General features: G+C 49.2%; 1 protein-coding gene across 1 annotated transcript in view; it reads left to right on the plus strand.

Moving 5' to 3' along the window:
* Positions 1-11,772, plus strand: part of Slc28a1 (solute carrier family 28 member 1) — a 49,721-nt gene extending 37,949 nt beyond the window's left edge. The window contains exons 12-18 of the mRNA XM_036166621.1: positions 2,654-2,784; positions 5,597-5,765; positions 5,861-6,058; positions 9,575-9,656; positions 10,727-10,825; positions 10,933-11,044; positions 11,383-11,772. Of these exons, the coding sequence (XP_036022514.1) occupies positions 2,654-2,784; positions 5,597-5,765; positions 5,861-6,058; positions 9,575-9,656; positions 10,727-10,825; positions 10,933-11,044; positions 11,383-11,455 (864 nt within the window). The 3' untranslated portion in view covers positions 11,456-11,772. The remainder of the gene's footprint in view (positions 1-2,653; positions 2,785-5,596; positions 5,766-5,860; positions 6,059-9,574; positions 9,657-10,726; positions 10,826-10,932; positions 11,045-11,382) is intronic.
* Positions 11,773-12,239: the final 467 nt, after the last annotated feature.

Consider the following 12,239-nt stretch of genomic DNA (forward strand, 5'->3'; position numbering starts at 1 on the left):
ACTCAGTGTGTTGATGGATTAACCTGTTGGTGAGGCTAGCCCCCTCCCCGCTGTAAGCCAGTGGCCTCTCCACCGGACCAGCTGAGGACCAAGCCTTAACACCCCAGCCTTTGAGAGCAGTACTTCATTTTCACACCCCGAGTGGTTTCTGCTTCTGGATAAGGAGGAACCAGCAAGTTTGGAAAGAGAAGAAGGAATTCAGAGCCTGAAGATCTCCAGACCTGCTTCCGCCTCTGCGCTTCCTGTGTTCCCTGGGAACTTCTGCCCTCTGCTTGTATTATTAGCCCATGTAAACTCACCTTCCTCCTTTCTCTCCTGTCCTCCCTCCCTCTTTTGAGACACGGGGTCACTGTGTAGCTCTGACTAGCCTGGAATTTACTATATAGGCCAGGCTGGTCTTGAACTCACAGAGTTTAGTTGTTGGAACTAAAGGCATATGCCACCAGAAGAGGGCATCTGTTTGGAGCTGTCTGATGGGGGCTGGGAACTGAACTCATGAACTCAGGTTCTCTGCAAGGCAGCGAGCATTCTTAACCGTGGAAGCATCTCTTCAGCCTCACCCCCTTTTAAAAACAGGATCTCATGCAGCCAGGCTGGCTTTAAACTCACTGCAAAACCAAGGATGACGTTGAACTTCTGATTCTTCCATCACCACCTCCAGAGTGCTAGGAATAGAGGACCGCACCACCCTTCCCAGTTTGTGTGATGCCAGGGATGGAACTCAGCACTTCTTGATGTCGACTGACCTGCATCCCAGAAAACTGCTATTGGCTTACTACATAATTGAAGGAGGAAAGATCTAGTTCACGTTCCTGTTTATAAAAATGTTATAGAGTTGTGGACCTATTGGAAGCTATCAAAAGGCAGCAAGGAACCGGGCAGTGGTGGCGCACACCTTTAATCCCAGCACTCAGGAGGCAGAGCCAGGCAGATCTCTGTGAGTTCGAGGCCAGCCTGGTCTACAGAGCAAGATCCAGGAAAGGCTCCAAAGCTGTACAGAGAAACCCTGTCTCGAAAAACCAAAAAAAAAAAAAAAAAAAAAAAAAAGGCAGCAAGGAAGAAAATTACTTCAAACCCAGCTCACCAGGAGCAGCCAGTGTGCCGACATCTTGGGGGACTTGTTTCTGGGGTTCTTTCTGGGCAGTTTGGTGTTTGTTTTCTGCCATCTTTATGGTTCTGCTCTTCGTGCAATGTTGTGGGCATTTTCCCATGTTACCACAGGACCCTGAGAAGCGTCCTTTTCTAGAGACCATTCTCAGAGTGGAGCGATGGCTCTGTAGGTAAGAGCAGTGGTTGCCCTTACAGAGAACCCATGTTCCAGCAGCACCCACATAACAACTCACAATCATCTGTAACTCCAGTTTCAGGAAACCTTCTGCTGGCCTCCACAGGCGCCAGGCGCCTATGATGTACCACAATGCACCACCGTGTAGGCAATACACCCATTCACGCGGCCATTTGCTTGTTGTTAGATGGTTGAGCTGGTTCTGATTCCACCAGCCGGTGGAGGGGAAGGCTGTCGTATTTGCCTCTGGAGCAGTGAGGGTATGTGTCTGGGAAGCACCCCCCCTCCCCCCTCAGAGTCGGTGCTGTTTGTCATCCTGCTGGAGCACCTGTCCAGTGTGATTCCCGGAGACAGACCCAGTGTTTCCAGGACAATGGAGGTTGACTCCTGAAACGTTTCTAGTATGGGAGTGTGACCGGATGCTTTGAAGCAGTGTGTTTCCTGTCAAGTACTCAGAGATCGAATATAGGGGTTGGGCTCATAGACCGGCACATAAGCTATGCCAGGGGTGGGGAGTGGGGGGGGGGGTGGGGTGATGGGCTACCTCTCGCACCTATCCCATCTCTCAGTTCTGGAGTGTTGTCTGAATCTGTCACAAACTCCTCAGCCAGTGGGGATTAGTGGTCAAAGAAAGACAGCCTAGCTGAGGAGGAGGACCCGTGAAATTGGAGCCAAAGGCCATGTTGGATTTTAACTCTTCCTCTTCCTTTATTTTGAGCACATCATACTTACTCCTCTAGGGCCTCGGCTCCCTTGCATATAAATGGGGTAACAATACTTGCGCTGCCTACCTTGCAGAAGTACTTTTGCAGGGAAGCGGTGATCACTCTTTTTTGTTACTTTTTTACACACATCTTGTTTGTGTGTGTGTCTGTACCTGGGTGGAAGGCAGCGACAACTTTCAGCAGTCACTTCTCTCCTACCACGTCAGTTCCAGGGACTGAACTCGGGTCTTCAGGCTTAACAACAAGCGCCTTTACCTGCTCAGCCGTCTCATGGGCCCTTACAGAAGTACTGGGAGATCCTCTGAACATAAGGGGATTATTAATGCCAGCAGTAACACAGCGAAGTCATACCAACCGGCTGAAGAACGTGTCCCTCTGCCACCACATTTCTTCTACCTGTCACTTCCACCTCCCTGCCATTTATTTTATTTATTTATATATTTGAGACAGGGTCTCAGGCCGACCTTGAACTCACTATGTAGCCGAGGATGACCTTGACTTCCTGATGCTCCTGTTCCAACTTCCTGAGGGCACCTCCGTGCCTGGTTCTGTGGTTCTGGAGCTGAAGTCTAGGCCTTCATGCATGCTAGACAGGCACTCTGCCCTCACCACCCCTGCCCACCCCCCTTGGTTGTTCTTACAGATTGACGCTGCCTCCTTAATTGCTGCCTCCGTCATGGCGGCCCCGTGCGCTTTGGCCCTCTCCAAGCTGGTCTACCCGGAGGTGGAGGAGTCCAAGTTCCGGAGTGAGGAAGGAATAAAGCTGAGTTATGGGTGAGTGTGGCAGGGGCCTTTGCAGAGGGCACTGGTGAGGGAGCTGAGGTGGGGAGGAACAGGGCTGTCTTCGACTCGTTTCCGTCTCCATGGAGCTTTCTCTCCCATCACTACCATGGTGTGGCTTCATAGGCAAAAACACACTCTTTAAAAAAAAAAAAAAAAAAAAAGAACTAATTTATTTCTTGAGTATGTGTGAGTATTTGCCTGCATGTATGTATCTGCACCAGGAGCTTAAGGAGGCCAGAGGAGGGTAATTGGAGTTACAGAGCCTCCATATGGGTTAGGTGATGAGCCTCCATTTGGAGGCTGGGAATCGAACTTGGGTCCTCTGGAAGTGCAGCCAGTGACCCTTAACCTGTGAGCCACCTCCCCAACCCGAACATAGACTTGCTGAAGTGGTTGATGGAGGAAAATGGAGTGGTCCAGGCCAGCCTAGCTACATAGCAAGGCCCAGGCCAACGTGGGCTGCATAATGAGACTCATATCAAGAGAAACAAACAAAGAAAACGAACCCAGCAACAAGGGTTGATTTCACTTTTCAAGTTATAATCTATCTGTTCCTGACTAGCTCTTGGTTGGTGCCAACGTCTCGGCATGTCTGACCTCTGACCACCAGGTGGCAGCCTCACATTGACAAGCGGCATGCCGGGCTCCTACTACACCTTGTCAGGGTTTAATCATCACCATTAACCAGTCCTTTGAAAATACTGACAAGAAGCTGGGTGTGGTGTCGTATGTCAGTAACCCCTGCATCTGGGAGATGGAGGCAGGAAGGTTAGGAATCGGAGGGCATCCATACTATTACTACACAGTAAATTCCGGGCCAGCCTAGGCTCCATGAGGCCATCTCAACACTCAGATGCTGAAAAGACACAAGGGTTAGTTATCCGAACCTCACACCTCCTGAGGGCAGAGCAGCCCTGTGGAAATAGACTGCAAACCACCTCCACCATTCTCTCCCCCCCCCTTTTTTTTAGACAAAGTCTCAAGTATCCCATCTAGTCTCAAACTGGCTAGGTATCTGAGGATGACCTTGAACTTCGGATCCTCTTGCTTCTACTGCCTGATGCAGGGATTATAGGTGTACTATAACACCCAACTTTTGGGGTGCTGGGGAATCAAACCCAGAGTTTTGCACATGATAGGCAAGCACTCTACCAGTTGAATTACATGCCTAACCTTTATTACATATTTTCTAGTAAACATCTTTTTTTAAAAAAAGATTTATTTATTTATTAGGTATAGTGTTCTGTTTGCATGTATCCCTGCAGGCCAGAAGAGGGCACAAGATCTCATCACAGATGGTTGTGAGGTTGCTGGGAATTGAACTCAGGACCTCTGGCAGAACAGCCAGTGAGTGCTCTTAACCTCTGAGCCATCTCTCCAGCCCCTCTAGTAAACATCTTTACACACACACACACACACACACACACACACACACACACACACGTAAACATCTTTACACACACACACACACACACACACACACACACACACACTTATGACTGGTTTTTCCTGCATGTATATGAGTGTGCTGCATGAATGCCTGGTGTCCTTGAAGATCAGAAGGAAACAGATCCCCGGAACTAGAGTTAGGGACAGTTATAAGCTGCCAAGTGGGGTCTGGGAACTGAACCCGAGTCCTCTGCAAGCAGCAAGATCTCTTAACCACTGAGCCATCTCCCCAGCCCCTAGACATCTTCTTACTGAATTTCATGTATTTACTGTGTGTGTGTATGAGTGGGTTCGCGCATGGGTACCACAGCACGTGTGTGGAGGTTACAGGACATTCAGAGGAACCTCGTTTTCTTTCTGAGACAGAGAAAGCAAAGAACTCCAAGAGGGGAAGGGTGCTGCTGATCACAGCACTGAGAAAGGATCCAGGTTTCTGAAAAGGCTGCAAGATAGGAATTGATAGCTCAGTGTATCGCTGGCCTCTTGAAAGCAGGCTGGTTCCAACCAACTCTCGTGGAAGTTAGTTCTCTGCTTCTACCATGTGGCTCCCAAGCATCAGACCCAGGTCATTAGCCCTGGCAGCAAGCATCTTCTTTTTCTGTCATAGCTGCCTCGGAACTCATTATGTAGACCAGGCTGGCCTCAAACTTCAGGGATCTGCTGAGATTCAAGATGTGTGCCCTCATGGCTGGCTTCTGGTGGCTTTTTAAAAATAAAGAGAAACAGATGCTCTTAACAAAGTCTTTTGCTCAAACCAGTATATCAAAAACATTTTCATCATGTGATTAATAAGGATAGTAATGAATGAAGCCAGATGTGGTGGTGCAAGTCTTTAATCTCAGCACTTGGGAGACAGGTGGAGCTCTGCGAGTTCTAGGCCAGCCTGGTCTATATAATGAGTTCTAGGATAGCCAGGGCTACATAGAGAGACCCTGTCTCAAAAACAAAATAAAAATAAATAAAACAAAAACTAAGATATTTTCCTCTCTTCCTTCCCTCCTTCCTTCCCTCGTCTCAACTCCTCAAAACGTGAGTGGTATCGACAACAGTGGTATTTACTGAATTTACAACACAACTTGGTTGGGGCCGGCTGGCTTTCCAGTAGCCAGAGACACATTGAACTGTCAACTCCTGTCTTACAACCCAGAAACCTGGGTATTTTCTCATTCCTTCATCAGCAGTGCTCCCCACCCCCACCCCCTTGAAGTTCTTTTCTCTCCCTATCTCAGAAAGAAAACAAGCCTCGTTGGTTCTGAAGCCCTCTCTCCAAGGTTCCTCTTTGAACCTACAAGGTAGGGAGCTTTCCTGCTTCTGGGGACATGCTTGTAATGACACCTCTTGATCCCAATGGTAGAGACGCTCAGAACCTCGTGGAAGCAGCCAGCACTGGGGCTGCCATCTCAGTGAAGGTCGTTGCCAACATTGCTGCCAATCTGATCGCCTTCCTGGCTGTCCTGGCCTTCATCAACGCTGCCCTCTCCTGGCTGGGGGACATGGTGGATATCCAGGGTCTCAGCTTCCAGGTGTGGCTGTGGTGGCGGGAATGGTCTCAGGCTAGGGGATGAGAAATGGAGACCCAGAAGAGCCCTCTGTCTGACCCAACTCTCTTCATCTTCAGCTCATCTGCTCCTACATCCTGCGGCCTGTGGCCTTCTTGATGGGCGTGACCTGGGAGGACTGTCCGGTGGTGGCCGAGCTGCTGGGCATCAAGCTGTTTCTGAATGAGTTTGTGGCCTATCAAGAGCTCTCCCAGTACAAGCAGAGACGCCTGGCAGGGGCTGAGGAGTGGCTCGGTGGCAAGAAACAGTGGATCTCCGTGAGTGCCTCATTTCTTCCGGGAGGCATGGGCATGGCGCAGCTTCCCTAAGGGCCCCTGGGAACTGTCTCCCTGGGCCTGCCTGAGCCACACTGAGGTGGTGCTTAACCACCCATATCCTGCTGTCCTGGCAGACCAGACAGATGTCAGGGCCACACTGTGGGCTCCTGAAAGAGATTTGTCTGAGACCAAGTCCCAGATGGGCCGCTGCTTGCTTTGGCGTTGGGTAAGCTACTGTGCCTTGCCTCTCTTTTGGAAAACGGGGGTATAACACCTGCTCCCGCTCCCCAAAGGAGCATGTGGGAGAGTCCAGTGAGCTCCAAGAGTGAGCTAAGAGACCCTCCACCACAGCCCCCGATGATACACACAGTGCGCAGTCTAGGGCTTGGCTTTCTTTGTTGACAGTTTAGTCTAAAAACACCACCTTGAACAAATGATACAAGGGCTATGGGGGTTGGGGATTTAGCTCAGTGGTAGAGTGCTAAGGCCCTGGGTTCGATCCTCGGCTCCAAAAAAACCAAACAAACAAACAAACAAACAAAACAAAAAACAAAAAACAAAAAAAACAAGGGCTATGGCATTAGTCTCTCTAAAGGAATACAAAGTCGGAGCATAATGTTGGGAACAAAAACTGTACATAGAATATATATTATATATAATCTCACTATACTAAGATGACAGCTATTGCTATTCTGGCCATTTTCTTCTTTTTCATGTGTTGTTTGGGGGACAGGGATTCATGTAGCCCAGGCTGGCCAAAGATACAAGGAAGAATGGCCCTGAACTCTTGATCTGTCTCAAGTGCTGGGATTACAGGTGTGAGCCTCCATGAGCAGCTTCTTTTGTTTTGTTTTGTGTTGTTCAGACAGAATCAGTTACTATTGGCAGAACACTGTAGCCAGCTTTCTCCCCTCATCTTTATGTAGCTTGTGGTTTTCAGTGCTGCAGATTGAACCAGGCCTTTGTTGTGCATGCTAAAACTGAGCTACACACCATTTGAAATTTATGTGTGGTTCCCCCCCCCCCCCCCTCCCCCCCCCTTTTTTTTTTTTTTTTTTTTTTTTTTTTGAGACAGGGCTTTTCTGTGTAGCGTTGGCTGTCCTGGAACTCCCTCTGTAGACCAGGCTAGCCTTTGCCTCCTGAGTGCTAGGATTAAAGGTGTTCACCACCATGCTTGGCTCCAAAAATAATGGATCTTTAAAATATTTGATAATAGTTATTTCAGCGTGTGTGTGTGTGTGTGTGTGTGTGTGTGTGTGCATGTGTGTGTGTGTGTGTGTGTGTGTGTGTGTGTGCATGTTGCACATATGGGAGCCAGCGAACAACTTGCAGCAGTCGATTGAACTCAGCTCGTCAGCCTCAACAGCAGACATTTTCCCTGCTGTGAGGGTCTTACGTACTTACCAGCCTTGTGCTGTCAGGTCATTCATTTGAACTCCTTATTTGGCTGTGTGTATGACGATGTTGGAATGAATATCACAGCATGTAGAACGTTCCCTGCCTCCTGGATCATTTCTTCCGGAGCTTCCTCAGATGTGGGCGAGCAGAACCCCATGCAGAGTCCACCTGTAGCAACTTTCCTGACTATCCTGTGGTGGTGAAGTCCCGCCTAGTCACTCTCTGCAGCCACCACCCTAAACAGAGCAGCATCGGAAGTCTGTACTTAAAACCAAGTTTAGGGGCTGAGGGTGTGTAGCTCATTTGGTAGAGTGTTTGAATAGCATGCGCAAAGCCCTGAGTTCGGTCCCCAGCACTGCATAAACTGCAGGTGTGGTGGTACATGCTGGCAATCCCAATACCCAGGTAAGGAGGCAGGAAGATTAGAGGTCCAGGGCCATACTGGGCTACATAGTGTTCCAGGAAAGTTTTCTTACCTTTACAAATGTTCTTGGTTTTGAAACAGGGTCTCATTAAGTTACCCAGGGAAGTCTTTAATGGACAGTCCTCCTGCCTCCTCCTAATTGGATTATAAGGCCTAAGTCTCTAGGCCTGGGTTCTGTTAGGGTTTTCTGTGTTTTCTATTTTTTCTGTTTCATTTTGTTTGAAAGAATTTAATTTTTTAAACATAATTTTTATACCAAATCTTTCTACTTGGTTCCTTTCTCTCTCTCCTCTTTTTTTTCTTTTTTTAAAATTCTTAGGAAGTGATCTGAAGAGATCTGATTAAATTCCTGAAACAATGTGACGAATAGTTAAGACCGCAAGCTGAGTCAGTCAGGACTGAATTCCAATTCTGGCACAGCTGCCTTTTGGATAGACGAACTTCCAGTTACTTAACCCTCTGAGCTCCAGTTTATTTAGTTCCCCCAAATGAGTATACTAATACTACCTACGTGTAACTATAGTCGCTATTGTCATATGTGTCCTAACATTTTATGCTTCAAATTCTTATTTGTCTCAGTGGTCTAAAATTAACTTTATGGTGTGGAGCATGGACAGCAACCAGGTTTTTCTGTTTTGTTTTCCACAGTGTTTCATTTGGGCTCTTGATATTTCTTTCTGGAAAATTAGACAGCTGTTCAGAGCACAATGGGAGAAGAACCACTTTGCTTAATCACCTATTGTATACCTGGTGTTTCCTGTACACTACATGGGCCTAGTGACTGCCTCACCAGGCAAGCACTATTATTTCCACATTCCAGATGTAGAAATTGAACTAAAGAGGCTGTTGACTTGCTCAAGCTGGTCATAGTGGAGACAAGCTGGGATGCCAAGCAGGTTGGGCTCCCAATGCCTGACGGCAGCAGAGCACCTACTCCAGCCTGGTGGTGCCTAGACCGAGGTCTGGGCTTTTAGGTATTTGCAGGGACCAGAGAGAAGCAAGAGACTGCAGAGCTGAGAGAAGGGCTGTCCTCGGACTACCCTAGGTACACTAAAGCTGCCTGAATCAGATCCCCAAAAGCTGGTAATTAGGCTGAGGATGTAGCTCAGTTGGTAGAGTGCTTGCCTAGATACATGAAGCCCTGGGTTCAATCCCCAGCACCCCACAAACTGGGCATGGTAGTGTGTATTACTGTCTGTAACTTCAGAGGTAGAAGCAGGAAGATCAGAAGTTCAAAGTCATCCTCAGTTACATAACAAGCTTGAGGACAGTTTAGGACTATTTGAGGCCCTGTCACCAAAACTAACGGTGGGCATTTAGGCTACAGACTGAAGGAAGGACGGCTGAGAGGGAGGTTGGGTCTTTGAAGTTAGAAGTGCGAGCTGACTTAAAGTGAGAGTATGAGGCTGGCAAAGGAGTATCATGGAGGGTGCCAAGACTAAGGTCTAAAGGAGTTGAGTGAATTAAGACCAGGAAGCATACCTTTAATCCCAGTCCTTGGGAAACAGAGGCAGGAGATCCCTGTGAGTTCGAGGCCAGCCTGGTCTACAGAGCGAGTTCTAGGACAGCTAGGGCTGTTATACAGAGGAACCCTCTCTCGATTAACCAAATAAACAAAAACAAACAACAAACAAACAAAAGCCAAGGAGGCTTTATTGCCTGGGCTGAGGCCTCCTTGTAATCTGTATTTCCAGGTCAGAGCAGAAATCCTGACGACATATGCTCTCTGTGGATTCTCCAACTTCAGCTCCATCGGCATCATGCTGGGAGGCCTGAGTGAGTCCCTGGGCTTTGAAACACCCAGGAAGAGCCAGGAGGGTTCCCAGGGGATGGTTGGGAAGGGGTGATGGAGACACTGGACCGTGTATTAGGAGGGAGGTCATAGGTAAATGAAGGGCTTCCTGCTCCCCCACTTTCTTCCCCTGAAATGTGAGTTTTCTGGCTCATCTCTGCTTCACACGGTGCCCTCGGAGCCAGTGAGAGGAAGGCCCCTCAGGAACGTGGCTCTGCACAGATGGACACAGCAGCCTTCAAGATGCAGTTGGCCTGGTTTAGAGAGAGTAAAACTGTGTGTCGGAGAAGTGAAGTGTTATCCAGGAAATGGCTCGGCCTGTATTTAGTCCTCAATGTACCACACCCCAAACTCATCTTCCTAGCTGGGCATAGTGGCATACATCTGTACTTACAGCACCCAGGAGGCTGAAATAGGAGAATCGTGACTTCAAGCCCAGCCTGGGCTGTATGAGACCTTGTCACAAAACAAATGACAGCATACATACCCCAAGGCTGGGGATGTAGCTCAGTTGCTAGAGTGCTTGTTTCACATGTTGGAGGCTGTGTTTAATCTCCAGTACCACATCAACAGGGCACAGTGGCTCGTGCCTGAAATCTCAACATTCGGGAGGCAGAGGCAGGAAGATCAGCAGTTGAAGATCATTCTTGGCTACATAGGGAGTTCAAGGCCAGCCTGGGCTCATTAAAAAAAAAAAAAAAGAAAGGAAGGAAGGAAGGAAGGAAGGAAGGAGGGAGGGAGGGAAGGAGGGAGGGAGGGAAGGAGGGAGGGAGGAAAGGAAGGAAGGAAGGAAGGAAAGAAAGAAAGAAAGAAAGAAAGAAAGAAAGAAAGAAAGAAAAAGAGAAGCCAATTCCTTTTCCTCCTCCTGCTATAGAGGGTGGGGTGAAGGGGATATCACTGAATGCTTCTCTATAGGCCAGAGGACAATGAGGGGCCACCTCTGCCCTCCTGCCACTCAGCAGAGGAGGGCGGTGCTGGAGTTTCAGGAGATAGGCAGGGGTTGGGTAGGTGATTGGGTGGCCTCCTTGGCTCTAAGCTCTCTTGCCCCTTGCAGCCTCTCTGGTCCCCCATCGGAGGAGTGACTTCTCCCAGACTGTGCTCCGGGCACTGATCACTGGGGCCTTCGTGTCCCTGATGAATGCCTGTGTGGCAGGTGAGTGCTGGTCCAACAGGCTCAGAACTCAGCCACCTGGTTTTCTAAGCCCCTCTTGGGCAGGGTTGGTCCACTAGGCCAAGCCTCCATGCTGCTTCCCTCCACAGGGGTCCTCTACGTGCCCAGGGGCGTCCAGGTGGACTGTGTGTCCCTTCTGAACCAGACCCTCAGCAGCAGCAGCTTTGAGGTGTACCAGTGCTGTGGCCAGGTCTTCCAGAAGTGAGCAAGTGCCCTGGGCTGTGGGTGGTGGCTGACCTGGAGCTGCAAGAGTCAGAGCAGAACACCCTGCTTTTTTCACAGAGCAGTACCCTCCTGCTTTCGGCACTAGGGGGCAGGGTAGGAGGAATGTTATGTCTGCAGCAGCTGTGCCGGGTTAGGGGGTAGGGGGAATAGGGGTGTAGGGTGTGGGGGTGTGGGGGTATATGAAGGCTTAAAGACCAAGGCTGGGGAGAAAAGGTAGACCAGAGAGGTAGAGCAACTTTCCCAGGGCTGCACAGACTGTTAGCTGCTGCAGAAGTGGCCTGGACACCTTACTGTGGCATTTGCTTTCTTTACAGCACCAGCTTGGAGTTCACCCCGGAGGCACTGGACAACTGCTGTCGATTTTACAATCACACAATCTGCACATAACTGGAACTGAACATCTGCCTGCCCTCGGGAGTCATTCACCCCAGAAGGTGTCTATCCTCAAGGAGACCATGGGACTCATCACTGCTTCCATTCTACAATCGGGAAAGGGTGCTACCTACAGTGAATGGAGACATCAGTAAACGAAAACACCTCCCACCCCTGGTCACATCACTGCTTCCCCATGTCCTACCTCTTCAAGTGAGAGTTCCCAGCACCTCCTCTGCTCCCTAGCCCTCTGCAGGCTAATATTCTGGTCCTCTCTACTCCTCTTTCCTTGGGATCCTCATGTGTATCTGCCCAAAACTACTTCCCTGCTCCCTTCCAAGCATCATCAGACTTGCTGGGGTTCTCCCCCAGGAGCTGCCTCTAGAGACACCCACCTTCACTCAGTGCTTTCCAAACTGGTGTCCTGCAGGACAACATCTCAGCAGGCTTGATGTTCTGAGCAGCCCATGACTCACTTAAGTTTGGAACACTGAGCTAAATAAAGTTAGACAAGGTTTGGTTTGGTTTTGAGATGGGGCCTCATGGAGCTCATTCTGGCCTTGAGCTCATTCTGTAGCTGAGGATGACTCCTGATCTTCCTGCATCACTTCCTGAGTGCTTGGAGTACAGGTGTGCCCATCACACCTGGCTCAGAAGAACTTGTTCTTTGGGCTGTCAAGAGATCTCAGCGGGTAAAGGCATCTGCTGCTAGGTTAGATGAACTGACTCTGATGCCTGGGACCCACCCCCCATAGTGAAAGGAGTGAAGGATTTCTGCATGTTATCCTCTGACCTCTAC

Source organism: Onychomys torridus, chromosome 1 (assembly GCF_903995425.1).
Source record: "Onychomys torridus chromosome 1, mOncTor1.1, whole genome shotgun sequence".
Classification (NCBI taxonomy): Eukaryota; Metazoa; Chordata; class Mammalia; order Rodentia; family Cricetidae; genus Onychomys; species Onychomys torridus.